Genomic DNA, 18,571 nt, shown 5'->3' with positions numbered 1-18,571 from the left:
GATTACGTCCTTCTGAGCGGCTGATATTTCCCAACATCCTGACTTACCTTGCATAGCAAGACCCAAGGACACTGAACAACTCAGTATAAACAAGGGCAACATTTGCATTGTCCTGAAAACTGAAAGTTTCTGTATGGTAACCAATACAATCCACAAGCACTGAAGGGTACAGCTGTGACTGGCAGAAGGACTACCTGCTTATTTGAGAAATAACTTGTATAACCTGCTCTGTTTCTTACATTGTTGAATGTCTTATTCTTTTCTTTGGGCCTGCTGATTCAGTTCTGTACAACAGAAAAGTTGTTGCTGTCTCCTTGCAGCATGACTCCACGAGATCACATGAGAAAAATGTCTATCCTGGGGGAACAAGGAACACTAGAAGAAAAGCACTTATACCGATTAGCAAGTGGCATGGCAGCAGGAGGTAAGCAGGAAGAAACCTAACTGCGCATTTGGTTATAGGATTGCTAATATTTGTACAAGGTACAAGAAACAGCCAGCAACAGGTTTAATGTCTTTAAAAGGTATCTCAAATTTGTCTTAGGAGTAACTGGAGAAACATTTCTCTTAAGGTAATTAAAAGTTAACACGGGGGATTCTTGGCATTCAGAATCTGACCAAGAGATGCTAAGCATCTGGAGAGTCAAGCTCACACAGGAACTCAGCAACAAAAGCCATAGCTGGACATCATGATGTTCTGGCTCACCACTGCAGGCTCTTCTAGAGCTGCTGTCTCATGACAAGGCAGGTTCCACCTAATAAGATATTTCTAAAAATAAAACTGTATTAGAAATGAAAACTCTCTCAAGCAGAGAACCTGACATTCATGGCTATTCTCTTCTGTTTAATAGTGATATATGAATTATTGTCGATAGTAAATTGTCCTTTGGTGCACTTGACTGTGCGCATTCTGTTTATTTTTACTGCAGTTTGTATAAAACTACATTATTTAAACAATGTGGATAAGGTGGCAGTGGAAATGTCTTCTTTTTTAGTTGTTGCTATTAAAAAAAAGTGTGATTTGCTAACTCATACTAAAATGCTGACACTTGAGGAAAAAAAACCTATTTTTTCTGGTAAAGTTAGAAAGTGATACTGTCTGCGGTATAATTTACTACATGGACAACAGAACTGTATATGCTTTGTGTCAGAATTGCGGCAGCGGCAAGAGGTGCTCATGAGAAATCAGTTGATGGCAGTAAACCCTCAGCTAATGGGCGCAGGCCAGCAGAGAATGCAGGCGATTCCCTCCCAGTTTGAGCCTCGTCTGGTAGACAGGTATTTTGCACTATTTCTCTATTATAACACTGCAGTTAAAGAATAACTGTGCATGTGCTGTACCTGAGTATATAAAGATCTTAGATTATTCTTAAATAAACAATGTCCTTTGCATATCTGAATGTATTTTTTTCCTCTCAGAGATCTGTTACCTTCAACTGAAATGATGGCATCAGCTGACCCAAGACAAATCCATATAGCATCCCACCTTGGACCCACAGTCCCACAGCACGCAAACATGCCAAACATATTGTCCAACCGTGTTTACCCAGGGCCAGGTAATGAAGCATTGTCTGCATCCTGAAAAGTGATAGCATGTAAATGAGAAAGCAAACTGCACCTACTAGTTTTTCATAGGTTTATCGGTAGTGTCAATAACAGTTTATTTCCTTTGGAAAAACAGTCTCACTGAAAGGAGGCTGTCTGCCTACCAGGAATTCTAAACTGTGCCAGTTTAAGTCGAAACACATCCATTTTAGCTTTTGTTAAATACACTGTTTTCAAAATCATTTGCATGTTTGTGTTCTCTCCTTTTCCTTTTGTATTTTCCAAGCATTTTCACACCTAAACAGAAGGCTGTAGCTAAACAAATGAGTCCAATTAACAACACTTTTTGCTACATTTAACTCTTGCTCATGTATGAGCATTGGCTGCTTTAAAAGACTACTTTACTGATCATATTCTTTAATCATAATATCATGTGCCACTTTACTCATGTAGGGCAACTACAAATCCTTTTAATAAAGGCTCAAAATTACAGGGCACAGCTCTAAGGGGAAGGCTGGATATCACAGCATGGCAACACAACTGAGGCACGCACGTCATGCTGCACATAAATTTACATATCACTTTATACAAAGAGGTCATATCTTAAGATTCCTTCTTTGAGATGAGTGAATAAATTCTCAATGCCACATAGATTTTTAAACAGGAATTTCTGGCTTCAGCTTTCTTCGCCCCCTAATGTGGATCTCAAATAAGAGATTCCCTCAAGAGGATATGTCATTTAAAATTACATGGCATCTAGGCTGAAAACAGTCTTGAAGGAGCAGGTTTGCTTTGCTTAACAGTTGGTTATTAATTTCTGAGCAGCTATATGTACTTCAAAGACATAAGTCACCAAATAAAACCACCCTGCTGTCTCTTTCCTTTATGGATAATAGTAGGTATACCTAACTACAGATCTGATCCTGCAAACACCTGATGCTGGACTTCATATTTCTCCTACATATTCCCACCAAAGCAATGAACACAAATAGGATTTAACTTGAAGTCATATCAACTTCCTGGCGAAGCACATAGTTCAAGTCTTAAAAAGCTTTTTAAAGTGTCTGCATTGCTTTGGGGTTTGTGTATTTGCTTGAGGAAACAAGTGAATTTTAAACATTATTTTTCCCCCCCCTCCCTTTAAGGATATAGCTTTCTGCAACCAGAATCCATGGAAGCTGTGGCCAGAAGACAGGAACTGGTTCAAAAGCAAAACATTGCCAGGTAATCAATAGTAAGATTTGCTCTGAGGTGCATGCCAGGATTAGGGCAGCAAAGGCAGATGGAAGTGATTAAGTTACAGACATCTTGTAGGTTTTTATTTACAGTGATTGAGATACTTTTTCAAATCCCCCAGAGAAGCAGAGGGTCCTCGATTATCTCTGAAGCTACTGAACTTTCTGCTTGCCCCTATTCTGCTTTTAGCCTTAAAATAATATAATAAAAATAAACAAACCCTTCAGCTTGGTTAAAGAAACAAACAAGCTACAAACTTTAGCCCCAGCCCTTGAACTCTGGATCCAAACACCCTGAAGTTACTAGAAGTCAGAAACAAATTCAAGCTTTACAGCTGCATGCTATCACACACAACATTTTAAGCCTCTATAGCTGGGCCCTTGGGATGATTAGCTATGTCTCCACCCTACCAGGGTGGACAGCTTTCCTAGTTTAACCAAATAGTCTGAATGTCAGGGTGGCTATAGAGAGTCCAGTTATTTGTACCAGGTTCAGTGTAATCAGTAGCTGGTTAAGTAACCACCAGTGCCCTCCCTCACAGCCACACCATTTCCATTTAGGAACTAACTCTAACCTCAACTACACCTGCACCAGGCTTTGGCACAGTACTGAGTGGCAGCACCCCTCACACAGTAAGACTAAGAGCTAAGAACAGATAAATTCTGAGTAGGCATCTCAAGAGAATTGTGACAGAAGTGTTTTGAGTTCTTCAGTCAGCAAAGCTTGATTACTGAACTCCTCCAAACACAAGATTTGCATCAACAATGCATTTCATATAGTTCCTGTCACATGGCAAAAACCCTGAGAAAAACAAGTAAAAGAGCTAGCAGCAAGCAGGGGCAGCACATATCCCCTCAACCACATCAGAGCTAGGCCTGCCTGTTCAGGCTCTTCCCTCAGCCCACCAAACCCAGGAAAACCCCAACATAAAATTACTGAGCTCAAATCCATGAGATAACCTTTTACCCCTGTCTTTTGCCATCCTGGCAATTTCCACTAGCTCCACACTGCTTTCTGCAGCACACATCACCTTTAGAGTGTCACTGGCTCCTTTCACCCTTTATAGAAATCAGGTGTTGGCAAACAATATCCTGCACTTGCTGCAGCTCTGCTGCTCAGCACCTGGGCCCAAATCCTTGTTCTTCAAGGGAGTCTGCCTCATACCAAAGCTCAGTGATCCCCTGTCTGCTGGTCCTCAGAGGGGCAGACTCTCTTATCTGGAGGAGTAGTCAGGAATGTAATGCTCTTTGCTGTTTACCTCCACCTCAAGAGCTGTGTTTGAGCAATGACAATTGGGCAAGATGTACAAGGACATGGTACATAGACAAAACACTTCCACTGGATCTCTGAAAGCAGAAAATTAGTAACTTGGAGGTTGTTGCAAAGATGAAAAGAGGGCAGAGAAAAAGCCCTGAATGTTATGGAGTGATCAACTAATTCCTCCACGCAACAATCATCTTGAATAGATACCTTTTTCCCAAACTGTTTTCCTGACAATTTTACATTAATGAGAAGTCTCCTAAAAGTCAGACTCTCTCTGTCCTGTAATCCTCATTGCAGTGTTAAGAAAGCTATCTTAGTGCACTTTAAAGGCTTGGCTGCCCTCACAAGCCCTTTTCCAAAGAATGTCCCACTGAAAGCTCCTCAAAGCAAGGAAGGCAGGCTGAACCATTTCTGGTTTGTGCCTGGTAGATTGGCTCACTTCTCCCATCTCTGAGCTCCAGCTGAAGCTGCAGAGCTCTAGGAGCTTTCTGTTTGATCACTAGCTTGGCTCCAGAGAAGCTGATGCCAGCAAAGGTTGGTACAATGGAGACACATAGTACTCCTTGGATTCTCTGTATCTCACTTGCTAAGCCCTCCTACCTGCTATGCTGGGGCAGGAAGCTGGCACAGACCCTGGAGCATTGGCTTTATCCACGAGGAGGGAGGAGGGAGATTGGTTGAACACTGACCACCAGGATCTCACCCTTTCACACTCTCAGAGCCATGCTCATGTGCCAGGCACTATGGAGAGTTACTCAAGAGACTTACTCACATTAGCTTACTCGAATGTGTGCACAGGTTCCATAGATAATATAATTCTAGTTCTTTATCACTTACAATATCACTGCCATTTTCCAGTTTTCAGTATAATTTTCTGATTGGTCATGTAAATCACTTATTTTCTTTAGTCTTTGACCCTCATAACCCTGGCGACAATTTTCCAAATCCCAAGTGAGCATAATCACTGTAATAATGCCTGGATTGTCAATACACAAATAACACTTTTTTTGTCTGAAATATTATCCAGAGGCATCACATGGAAGACATACTTTTTCTTCCTTTTAGTTTACTATATGTACCTGGCAGCACATTAAATATAGCCAGGTTTGCCATTCCACCTGCAGTTTGTGACCTCTCACACACAGCAATATAGGGGAGAGAGAAGAAAAGCAGTTATCTTACCTATTCAACTATCTGAGTTTCAATCTACCATTGAAAAAAAGAGGTGATGAAGGAACTGAGCTGCCCTAACTGCTTGTGCTCTGTGTGTCTCTCAGGATGGAAATGGAGATGAGTGCTATTTTTCAGCAAAAAGAAATGGAGAAAGCTCATCGGAAAGGGCTACTGGGCCTGGAAGCACCTTTCCTTTACCATGGGATGCCAGCTAGTCCCATTGCTTTCCGTGGCAGGCACAGACTACCTGAAGGCCATCTTCCCAGTGACTTATATGTTAATCGTACCACCCTCGATGAAATTCATGGCAACACTATGCTCATGGCAACCAGCCCATACCCTCCAGTCAGCACTTTGCAAAGGGAGAGGGGACGTCGACCGGGGAGAAGAGCTGGAAATCACAAAACTGCAGACTGTAGTGCCAATGGCACAAAGAACCAAGCTGATGACAAAACTACAGACCCTGCTTCAGCTGCAGCGGATGATGAGAAAGACAAGAAAGAAGCAGAGGTGGAGACACCAAACAAACATGAACAAAGCAAAAACCAGACTGAGCCATCTGCAGTTGCCAAAAACTGTAAAGAGTTTGAACAAAGCTTGAGAAAAAACTGTGCCACTCATGAAATTTCTGCTGAAACCAACAGCTGCAGCAACACAAATGAGAAGGAATCTAATAGCTCCTGTGCTGCTTTTGATGACAAGTACATGTACCCTTCTGCAATCCCATTCTCAGCGTTACCATATGGATTTCCAGTACCTAGCAACCCATTGCTCCCTTCAGGTTTGTGAAGTCTCCAGATTACAGTTACAGTGGCATGTTGATATTATTTAATTTTATTTATTTGCTCTCTTATTTCTTCCCTCTGTTTTAAGCAAATTTTTGGTATGATAAGAGTCATGGCAACTAAATGTAGAATTCATATGCTGCAAATAGTAATAACTTGGTAAATCCAAGTCAGCAAAGGTGAAGAGTGGTTTTCCCTACCTGCAAACTCTGCTGCTTGCTGGTATAATGGAAGTTTCAGCGTCTTAGGTAGCAGTGCTTTACTTTGCAGGACAACGCAATCGAACAGCAAAAAGTCACAAAGCAGCCTCCTAACTGTTTCAATGCTCTGTGCCATACACTATACCGCTGTAAGATGTCATCCTGTGTTTATATCAGTCCCTGGGGACAACACACTTGTCACCCCTAAGCTGTCAAGTTAGCAGCACCTTGAGGTTCTCCGCAATTCTGTTCAACATGTTACATTCTCTCTTCTCCTTCTGGTGGTCGGGGAGAAACATAGCAGCACGCAATATACTGATCATAATCCCTATGTGTGTCAAACAGGACAAGGAATCCCCTTAGAAGCTGCACTCATTTAGGAACAAACTTATCCCTGATACTTGACCTCCCCAAGAACAGAGTGTAAGACACAGGCCTCTCCAGCCACTGTGCAAGAATCATTGTTTCTAAAGCTTTGCAGCTCTTGTTAAATGCACCACTGCCAGTGGATGAGCCCTGCAAAGCTTCCCATTACCTGAAATGAGAACAGGCTGGGGTGTTTGTTCAGGATAATCTACCAAAGACATACTGTATCACTGCAAAATATATAATGCACATCAAGTATTCAGTTTCTGTCTGCAAAGGGAATTTCAATTAAAATAAGCAAACTTGCTGAATGAAATTGTGAGCTAGCCTCTCTCTTCTGCCAATAGCTTTTCTATATGTCCTTCTAACTCACAGTAGGCATGATGGGCTAGCAAAGGCTTGGTTCTGTTCTACTGAGGTATTAGTTAAGTTAAAATAACAGTAAAGTCTAAAGATTCAAAGCATTGTGTAATGTACTCATTAGAGAAAATACTGCAGTATGATTTGTATGTGTAGTAATTGGTATGTACAGTGCCAGCAGTAAACAAAAGAAGCCACCAAAAGAAAACCCTCTAGAATCAGCTACTACTGTCTATAGGGTGATTTTGGTGTCTAGGACTCCTGTATCTGTCTGTGGCTACACACTGCTGTTAATATATTAGGTTCTGGAGAAGTGTAAAAATTCTTATGTTAACAGTCATTTTCTATTGATTTGCCAGCAAAGTCCTACAAACGTAACATTCGTGTTTCCTCCTCAAAGGAGCACATGGCCTGATCCTGAATGGAGAAGACATTTCTGCCATTGAAGACATTCGCAAGTGGACTGTTGATGATGTATACAACTTCATCGTTAGCCTCCCAGGCTGTTCAGATTATGCCCAGGTGATTATAAACATTCATCACATTTTCAGGTCTTTAGGACCATCTAGATTTAAAGGTCATCAAACAAATGTAAATGCTAGAGGTTAACTGGTTGTCACAAAGTTACAAACGTAATAATAGTTTTCATTGTGCTTCAACATATGAAGCCACTTGCTTCTTAAAGGGAAAGGCAGTCCGTGCTCTGAGAGGTTACCTGCCCTTCTGCTGCAATCTGGAGTCATTGGTCATGGCACATACTAGGAGGACCAGCAGCAAAACAATAGTATAAGAAAAATATCTTAATTTTTTCACTCCACATGCCCGGCAAAATTTTTATGCAGATTAAAGCAATTTTGCATTCTTGGATATTGGTATAACCCACCTACCACCCCTGAGCTCTTATAGGCATCATTCCATCTGAAAAATGAAATACCATTAGAAATGCAAGCAAAGAGGTTGAAATCTTGTATATTCCTGGTAAAGCCTTAATAAGATCAACACTATTCTTTCATTGGTAGCAGGCTGCTCACTTCCTAAAAACCAAAAAAAGAACTAAGTAACATTGAAATATTACAAAGTTCCCACTTGCCAAGAACAAGTAGATAAGCTACAGGCAAATGTGCTGATATCCACATGCCTAAACAAGAGACCTCCTGCTGCAGTTAAGAGATAAATATGAACGTAAAACACTAAAATTATTATTTCCTCCTTTTATTGTCTATGCTTCAGGATTAAGCATAAAAAATAACCAGTGAAGTTTGTTTTAGCACACCATGATGTGTTTTATCGTTTCATTAAGTTATTTAAAGACCACGCTATTGATGGAGAAACCCTCCCACTGCTAACAGAGGAACATCTCCTGGATACAATGGGATTAAAACTCGGACCAGCATTAAAAATCCGCTCTCAGGTATGACCATTAAATATATGCCAAAATGGCAAGTCACAGAGACGTGAAAGAGTCAGAAGTTAACAGGATGGAATTTTTCCAAACTAAAACACATTTTTTCTCACTGGTAAGGTAACTACCATAATATTAGGAGAAAAAAAATTACTCCAGCACAGTTTTCTTTTGTTTCTCTGAATGTTATAACAGCATGCAGGGAGGCTCTCAGGGGAGGTTAGGACTGACAGTTTGAGAGACACTTAAAAGTGGAGTCAGGATACAACAACACTGGAGACTAGGCTGAGGTTGGAAATGGAAAAGATGTGTTTGATGAATTAACTCAGTTTCACTCCTCTTTTCCCTTCCCAGCTGGTAAGAACTGCTCTGATGCATACTTGCTTTTGCTCCAACCTGGCTTTTAAAACATGCCAAGCAGAGGTTTCTACAGCCTTTCTGGGAGTATAATCTTACATGTTTCATAGACAGGCTGTCCCTCTATGTTTAAAGTTTTCTGCTCTTAATTTCATCCAGTAATATCAACTCTCTGTGTGCTTCTATTGTTGCCTGGTTCTTTTCCTTTTCTTTAACCCCTTGCTGTCTCTCACTCTTTGCTCATTAAAACCACCTTCCCCGCTCCTGGCTGGCAGTTTGCCGCCCCTCTGTCCCATGGTGCTACAGCACCTAGAGAGCAAGAGGAGCCTGCTGTCAGGCCCAGCACACTGGGCCGTTTCCCAAGCTGAGTATTGCCAAGCTCCTTCCACAAGAACCTGGGCCTATAAAAATATGAGAGAGGGAAAATGGAAGAGCTTTTTTTCACTTCTGCTAACCACTGATAACCCTTTGAGATGGTTGGGATCTCCTGGATGTCCCTGGCGTTGCTACATGACAGTCAGCCTTGATGTTTAATGGCTTTAACACTATCTCAAGAAGCAATTGCTTCAACTGTGCTTTTGTCTTTAAAGGTGTCTCGACGACTGGGCAATGTGTTCTACATGATGAATCTTCCTCTGTCCGTGCCCCTGCCACCTGCTGCAGGCAAACCCTCAGATCAGCCCTCCGACATAGCCTCCCCTCTTCACTGCAACAGCAGTGGCGATACGCTGGATAGTCCCTGCTCTCAGGACCCAGAAACTTCAAAAGCAGTGGAACAGATCATTTCAGACAGCAGGGAAAATCCATGTGACACAGCTGGATCTCAGGCTGACTTCCAGATGATCACTTTTCAGAAAAGTTGAGCTGATTCCAGGACATAAAATGTTTTTAGTAATACAGGAACCTCTAGTTGCAAAGTGTTTGAGAAGATAGCTACATCCCGAAACCTCTGTATGACTGGGGCTAAATGAAATAAGCTGCAAATGCAGCATGAGGAAGTATGGTATCTGAAAAGCATTCAAAAAATGCAACTACCTGTTAGTGCAATTACTTTCAAGTGCAATTTGTTGAAAAGAATACCAGTACAGTTAACAGGTAAATTTAATTTTTCATTAAAGTCCAGTGTGATCACTGAAATCTGTCAGAGACTCAGAGTGTGCTGTCTGTCTCACAGTGTGTTCCTGCTGAGAAACTACAAGGAAAAGTTACAGCTTCCACATATAGCTGACTTCTGGTTCTGTTGAACAAAATTTATACAGAAAATTTGTACGGAATTCATTGGGAGAGTATGGAATTACCTGCAAAATATAGAGAAATATACCCTAGACTCAGCAATTGGAGTTAATTCCATTGCTATTCTAGAACTAAGCCTTTCTAAGTGCCTGGGAAGGGTATACAGGGTATAGATGAGATACACGGATTAAACCCTGGACATGAAAATACCGTGTGCAACAGCAATTTTAATTATTCTGAGGCATTCTTATTGATGGGGTTTGAATTTGCTTTGCGTGATTGCACGGCTGAGCGGAGCTGAGGTTAGGAGGAAGCATCAGCAGACTCCGCCATGAAGCCCAGTCACTGGGACAGTAACGATCCTGCAGGCAGCAGGCTCAAAGCCACCTGGCTCCTGCTAACTTCTGCCACAGCACCCTTCCCCTCAGCTCACCTGGGCAAGCCACGGAAAGCCCTTCAGTCAGCAGCATGCTCAGTGTTCTTCATTTTGGAAGAGGCCATCAATTTTAGCCCGAAAGCTCCCTTTTCTCTGCAAAAATACCCTTTTCCCTCACTTCTGCTACTGATGATTCATTACCTCACAACAAAGAAGAACCACAAAATAGAGTTTTTAGCTAGGGATAAATCCCCAGCATTTATTATGATTTCTGTGTGAATTACCTTTATTCCCTCTTTAGGGGTTTGGTCACACACTGGTCTTCCACTTAGGCTTTGGAAGTCAGTATACTACAGTGCTGTCTTTCACTCTCCTCCTTGCAAGAACACTTCTTTACTCCAAAGGACACACAAATATTTTTGATAAAATTAATCTCTGTAAATTGAGGGTTGATAGATTGCGGATCTGCTGTATATTGCTACTTTAGATTCTCTCCCCTTACGTTTAGTTTGTGTGGCCTCAAGTACTTAAAAACCAAGAGGTACACTGCTGTTTAGATTGTGGGTATCTAAACACACAAGGAGAGGGAGTATTCTCATATTTTAGACTGTGGGCACCTGCTCTTTTATTTTAGCCTGAGATAAATTAGTTCATATCTTTGGTATATTTGTGCACTAGATAATACGTGCTTATATGTTTGCAACAGCAACTTAAGATGTTCATCTTACTATACTGTCCCAACTTTGCAGCCTTGAGAAGGACAAATACCTATAGTACTCCTTTTCTGAACTAGCAAAGTCTTTCTGTAAAAGGAGTAGAGTCTGATCCTGCTTTCACTGAAAACTGCCGCTGACACCAGTTATGGCAGTTTTGGGCTCTGTGCATGTATCTCCAAATACTGTGACTGGAGCATACGATTTTAGGGATAATCGATAAAATCCAGTAAGGCCCAATGCAAAAGGGTGGTATGCTATGCAGCAAAATACTCCAAAGTTGCAGACAGACCCTGAAGTAATCCCCTCCTAAGTGAAGTGCTGACCTTTACATCTGTGATCTGGTGAAATAATGGGAGGCTTTCCCAGGAGTCTGGATTATGTCTTATGCATCATCTGTGGGTATTTTTCCTATAAGGAACTATTTACTGAATACTCAATAGTGTTCAAAAAAAGCAAAATTACAACCTCAAGATGGAAAGTTTAAATATAACTCCATAAGACTGTTTAAAAGATGTACAACAGCAATATTAATCTTGGACTAGCAATTAGTTTGCTGTTAATTTTGTCTCAATTAATTTCAAAAAGTGTTAATCTCTGTTCTCTTCACTAACTTTTCCACATATTTTCATGGCTTTAAAACTTAGTAAGGCAGCTTGGAGAGTTTTATGTTGAATTTGGTAATGTAAATGTTTACTTTTTCAGATTTTGGATGAAACACAATTGTCAGTGTAAAAAATCATATTCTGTTTGAAATGCTGTTACCTGTTATTCTAACACGTAACATCTCGGATTAATTACACCAGAAAAGATGTTTTACTTTTCCAGTAGATTTAACTGTTGTGTTTGGAGTTTTTTTGACCTAGATTGTTCATATATCACGGGGAAAAATAAAATATTTTTATATAGTAAAAGTGCTTGTTAAAAAAAAAAAATCGGAGACACCAATTCTGTTTAGTATCTGAAACAATTTCTAAATTATTTTTTTGTACAACTGACAATCATGTTGACAATGTCACTTATCTAATTAAACACAGTTAATTAATTGGCTTTCCAACGGCATCCTACTTCCTCATTGTAGGAAATACTTGACTTAATCCACATGAGAGCTTCTCCACCCTAGAAGAGGAATCTCTGATACGTTTCCAGGTCAATGAGGCCAGGAGATGTCGCTGCAAAGCTACGAGAGGTTACCTACTATCCCTCCAAAGTGAAATGCGGCACGCTTGAAGTACAGGTGGCCTGTTAAGAGCAAGGGTATGAAGAAACTGAACTTGTTTTTCTAAAGTAACAGCAGAGGAGCTTGACTTGAAATCCCATATGCCAGGGAAGAAAGGTTGAAATCTGGTTCTGAAGAGTGTGACTATTTTGTAAATGGCTCGGGCATGAACAACGCCAGAAGCAGAGAAAGCTGGGATGCAAACTTTGCAGTCTGGTACTACTGCAATTAAAAAAACCATACGATCCTTTGCACATCCTGGACTCTTCTTCCCAAAATTGACAAAAAGAATAACTTCATGGCTTCCTATACTGGGGGGCAGATGTCCTGAAGCAGCAAAAATGCAATAAAGCCTGGACTGCATACAGCTGTAGAGTGAAATAGGAAGGAAAGGAATTCACCTAAACGGACATAATTGATTCTATTTCTGATGAAGGAAATACCACTGGTAATGAATGTTTTCTCTCCTACAAACACTTCAGAGAGAATGGGGGGGAAAAAAAGGGTAAAAATTTAAAAAAGACATAGAATCAGTAGAGATAGCCATATTTTCAGATTTTGATGTGTTTTCAGGAATTATGCTTATATGTAAACATTGAGGCCTTACTGATTCTCAGCAGCTACGTGTTCTTTTTTGGCTTTTAATGCTTATTCCAGCTGCAGAGGGGTGAGGCTAGCAATCACAAGTACGTAAAAAAGCTGGCAGAACTGTGCTACTTAATGACTTTCTGGTACCTATGCCACCACTGCATTCATTTTTTCTGTTATGCCACTAAAATCACAATGGGATGCAGATTATGTATTTTAATACATGTGGCATCATTAGAAATGTTTCACTTAACATCTATTGCTGTATTAGTCTGTAATAGTGATGTGGTTAATGAAGAAGAAAATGTTTTTTATGAGATGATGTAGAAGTATCCGATTTTGTCTGTATCTACACTAAATGTGTAGGCTCCTAGGGACAGGGACTTCCATTTCCTTTTTTTTAAAGGGCCAAGGTTAAAGACAAGATAAATAAAAAAGTATAGCTAACATATAACAAAATGGTTCTGTAATATAAATAACAGATTTAGGAAAGTCCTGAAAAAGAAGAAATGGCTTGTCCTTCCTACCACAACCTGTGTTTCTGACCTCATGATTGCTGCATGGGATGATGATGTGGAATACATATTCATACAGACCTAAACAGATCATTCTCTGCTCAATTCCCCAGGTGAAAATCTCTAAAAAATGCTATTAATATACAACAGTTAGGCAGAATTCCCACCTGGTCCAAGTCAGGCAGTCATTCTAATCAAGCACATGAAAACAAGAACAGGCAGCTAGGTCCACAAGGCCTTTGAACTGATTCATATCCACATATGGACTTTACAAAACTTAGTATTCTAAGACCTTATACAATTGTGAATCTTCCGCAAAATAGTTTTCAGAATTTTAATTTATCCTTTGAGTGTGAAACAGAAAAAATAATCACCTCCAGTTTTTAAAATCACCTCTATTTTTTAAACTAAGTAGACACTTCTCATATTTTAGACTTTCCAAATACCCTAATATAATGTTGATTGGTTGTGTAGTGTTTTGAGTCACCTTCAACATCAGACATTTCACAGAAAAGCACCCAAAACTAGATACAGCTCTTGGTTTGGTATCTTGCTCTGATAATGGCATCATAAATGTCCTGTCTAAGCCCTTTATTGTTCACTGGAAAATAACAAGTCAGCTCTATGAGGCTGGGTGTTCATCAGGGTTCTGCTACCTGTGCTGCTTGGTTTTGAGTAAACACTTCATGCTATAATAAACAGCTATAGCTATATTGCTATTGCAATTTCAGTATAATAAGAATACATGTTATGGTAAGGGAAAAACTCACCTCTCCCTTTTCGTTTGTTTGGGGTGGGGTTTTTTTGGGGGGGGGGTGTTTTCTGCATTTGCACTTGCATATCTCTCTTCTTTCTTTGGGAAGGCTTTGCTCCTACTATCACTTATATTGAGGCCACAAAATTATTCTCTTGATTTGGCCTTTATGCAGTCTTTTCCTTTGTCCCATTGCCAAATTTACCTAAGTCTGTATTCTTCCAGACAGACATTAGTTCTGCTACTTATCCACATGTTCTTCTTGAACCAACAATTTCTCTGTTGGTGAGGATGCAAAGTCTTTTATCTAGATTGTAGAAAAGAGGAACCTATTGACCATGTTGGACAAAGAATGAACCAGTATTTTTTCCTATAGTACAGCGAAGACATGAATAGATGATTTGCTTTATCAAAATTTAAAAACACATATATGTGGCATCTGCGTGTATGAATTACTGAAATAAAAATCAATCAACCAAAACAGCAAACAGAAAAAGCACTGCTGACCAAGGGGAAAAAAGAAAGCATCAAGCCAATCTGGTTTCTGTCTTTGCTGATTACCTTTCAGTTACAGGGTTCAAACAGCTCTGCTAGAGAGGAGTGCTGCTCAGTCTGTGATTCATGGGCCTCCAGTGGTCTGTAAATTGTCTGCATTGAAAGGTGGTCTGTAAAGCAATCTCCAGCTTCTGGTTGAATCTGTTAATTGGAGAGATGTAAACTCAAGAATCACATTTTTATATAACAAATATTTGTAACTCAAACACTTGTAGTCATAACCACAAATGTATGATTTCATAAAATAATAACAATTTGTTTTTCCTAATGCTATATCCTTAAATATTACCATTCTTCTTCTCCCATCCTGCCACTGCCAAAAAACAGAGATACAAGCAAGCCTTTTTAAATTTTTTTTTTCCCAAAAACCTCAGCTGGTTCTTAAAAAAAATAGATTTATGTATTTTCCATTTAACATATTTATGTGTCCAGGTACACCCCAACTGACTCCAGCGCGGTCTGCTGGACCAGCAGAATTGATGGTGGTCTTTAGGAAGACCTATATGCCACTCCGCATCAGGAGAGTCATGTCTTTATTAGAGTTCACCAGTTATTGCTAAAATAAAAATATGTTCTTGCTATGAGCAAAGCTGGTATTTGAAACAGATGAAATTAATTACAGAAGGACCAGAATCAGGGGAAATTCATTCTTAGTTTAACTATGTTTTTTGTAAGTTATATGTATCAAATAATTCTGAGTTGTATAGAAATGAAAAGGAACTTGCAAGAGTGGAAGTATTTAAGAAGCTTCTTAGTGAAAGACAATTCTGGAGGTTTGTCTAATGAATATTTGTTGTTCTGCTAAATTAAAAGCTAAGTGGCTAACTAAATATTTATAAGCTTCTGAGATGAAAGTGACTCAGGATATGTCTACACTGGAGTGTGCTTCTGAGTAATGACTCATGTATTTGTGGGTGGATTTTAGCTAAACCTGCCTTGAAAGTATGTGTTGCTGTACAGTACAAGGCCCATATTCCTTATATTTTGAACCCATATTCAGTGCTGAAGCTCACTGGATGAAATGGGAGGTCACTCCAGAGCCTGCATGCTACCATCTATGGATAATCTAGGAAATGGCTCCTAACACATTGCTGAGGAATTTGCCTATCCTCCTTGGATCCCTCTGTGGAAGCTCTTTCCTTGCTTCCTACCTTCCCTCCTGCATGCCTTCCTGCCCATCAACATAATAGTTGAGGTAACTGTGATTTGTGCTCTCCCCTCTCTTCCCCCAAAGCCAGAAGGATTAACCATGGGTCCAGTGGATAAGGTTCTTACCCGTGAATAGTTTGTTCAGCAGAACAGACACTTGCTCAGACTTCTAGTGTCACTTCAGTTTCTGTATTGCAGATGGCAGCGTGACTCTAGAGATAATTCGTCACATGCTTGCCAGTAATTCAATTGCCAACATGTAGTCTTGCACTTCCGGCGCATATTAACTATGCCATAGTGGTAACACCACATCACCTTATGGATCCAGGATGACCGACACTGAGCCCAAAACACTGAGATTACCAATAGCACAAATGACGATAAATTGACAGGAATAAGTGAATATAAGGATATAAGAAAATATGTACCAGAAACAGTAGAACACCACCTAACTCAGTGTCTTGCCTCAGAGGCCAAGAGAGGATACCTAAAGCAGAGTAGAAGAACAAAGCAAACATCTCAGAATACTCTCTTTATCACCAGGGACCTATCACGCAGACAACCAGAGGTGATTTTTATATTTAATAGCTCATGATGCATATTTGTTTCATGAATGTATCCAGCTGTTCTTCGAACTAAGTTTCCAGCATCCACACTGCCGTATTCGATCACACTGTTGGGGTAAAGAGGAGGAGTAGGAGAAGGGAAAAGAGGCTAATGAAATGCCAACGGTTTGGCTTCAGTTGAAAAAGGAAACCACTCTACTTGCATGCAATATCCTTCACAACAGTAATTTAAGTGGTCATGATTCTGAAACCCTACTCTGATCAAAACGGCAGTTGGCACTTAAGGGGCTGTGACTTTACTGCATGGTTCTGAAATGCTTCTTTCTGCAGCCTGCCCTGCAGTTGACACAGACACTAACCTTAAATACAAGCAGTTTGAACCTTCACTTCCACTCCCTGGCTTTCTTGAGATTCAGCCACTTCCTCCTCTCCTGTTGTCCTGCCATACTGATGACTGCAAATAAGTTTGTCCCATATAAGATTCAGTCTTGACAGGCTCTATGCTCCATAATGGTAGGAAGGTTACGACCCAGTGCCTCACACTGGAGGACGCATTCCCTGGCCCACTTTCCATCCCTCGGTCCTCTCCACAGATCTGCTTGAAGTGATCAGTTTGCTCCTTGTGCTGCACATCAATCTGCTGCTGCATGCCCAGCTGTCCTGGGAAGAGCTTCTGCAAGTTAGTGTTTCTCAAACTTCAGATTAATTAAAAGTTCTGTGGAAAAAAAAAAGAAAATAGAGATTAACCAGAAACCCAAGGTGCTTTCTGGCAGCAAATAGCTTGATGTACTGCAGATAATACACCATGCCAAAAAAATGCAAAATGAACAGCTAAGCATTAAAGGTGGGTTTATGAATCAGCAGTAGATTCCAAGATGCAGAAGGCATATGGGAAGTAAGGTCTCAAAAGAGCCTGAAAGTAGAGGTATAGAGGGATGATGATCTGGTATGAGACCCGTCATGTGGCGATTGCACTCTGCACAATGACGGCAGCGAGCAGACAGGAGCATGGTTCCAAACAGCCTCTCCCATAGAGCAGGGAGGATTTTCCCAGCTGAAGTTCAGCTTGTGCCTATGCAGCGATAGCTGAGAGGCTCTGAGCTACACCGTGCTAAAATCCTTACTGCAGGCATTGTGTATTATTAGCAGGCTGTAAGTTACAGATGGCTAAAACTTCTGCTAGAAAGCCTCCATTTCAGATGTGCCTTTACGTTACTGTAAGTTAAGCACATGAAATAACTGCTAAACAGATTGCCAACTTAAAAATGTATTTTTTGGATAAATGCAGTTTGCCTACTTTTACCAAGGCTTTGTTTTGTTGTAACCATAAAAACTTTAATTCCCTATACCTACGATTTTATCTTTTGAATTATACTTTTATAGTTCATTCACTCTGCAGTCAGTCAGCTTAATTTGTAACTTGTATAGATTTTTCTGCCCAGCAACAGCAAGAGGAAAACATTCAAAAGAAAAAGACATCGTACCAGAAAAAACACAAAAAACTGGCATGGTGACTCAGGGGCAAATATGCTGCTGAAAACAATTTTAGGTTTTTAATTACCTAGTTTTCAGTCTGAGAGGTTCAAAAATCATCGGAACAGGAAGGGGCAACAAGATTTGAAAGGACTGGACAAGACAATACAGCACTGCACATACTTTTCCATCCCAAAGTGCCAGGGTGTGGTTTGGAAACATGGAGCCAGGATAAACCATTATGCACTTTGCTAACTTGAGTGACCTCATAGCGAAAGCATGCGGGACAACCTTTGACAAAAGGCCATTTTACTCTATATAGGTTGCTTTCTAAGTCTAATTCTGTAGGTATATGACAAGGTGCGAGCAATCAGAGTGTGTTTAAATCAGTAACAACTAACAAAGGCCTGCTGTATCACGTGTCTTTGAGGTCTAACATCCTATTTAGGAGTATCAAAACTAAACATACAGATTTTTACTGCCAAAGAGCTGAAGCACCTTTATTCCAGCGGGATGGGCTAGCTCTTCAGATACCAAGTGACACCTCTAAGCACCAACGGACACCCCGGCTTTGTCCAGCCTGCAGACGACGTGGCCAGGACGTGGCTAGAGCGCTGCCTCCTGCCTCGGGTAGGCTCTGGCGTGCAGCCCCGGCCGCCTGCGAGGGAACCGGGCGGCGAGAGGCCTCAATGCCGATTTGGAAGTTGGACTTTAGCCGCTGGGGCCTGAGCACCGCTGGGTGA

At 40.6% G+C, this 18,571-nt stretch overlaps 1 protein-coding gene across 1 annotated transcript; it reads left to right on the top strand.

Annotated features, from left to right (window-relative positions):
• The first annotated feature begins 321 nt into the window (after positions 1-321).
• SAMD7 (sterile alpha motif domain containing 7) lies at positions 322-9,550 on the top strand. The gene is made up of 8 exons (XM_072868760.1): positions 322-424; positions 1,152-1,278; positions 1,420-1,556; positions 2,691-2,769; positions 5,322-5,998; positions 7,329-7,450; positions 8,229-8,339; positions 9,278-9,550. The coding sequence occupies exons 1-8, from the start codon at positions 322-324 to the stop codon at positions 9,548-9,550; spliced, it is 1,629 nt and encodes a 542-aa protein (XP_072724861.1).
• The last annotated feature ends 9,021 nt before the right edge of the window (positions 9,551-18,571 follow it).

This window comes from Ciconia boyciana, chromosome 7 (genome assembly GCF_034638445.1).
Source record: "Ciconia boyciana chromosome 7, ASM3463844v1, whole genome shotgun sequence".
Classification (NCBI taxonomy): Eukaryota; Metazoa; Chordata; class Aves; order Ciconiiformes; family Ciconiidae; genus Ciconia; species Ciconia boyciana.
Note: the sequence above shows the minus strand (reverse complement) of the source record. Positions and strands in the feature narration are given on the sequence as shown.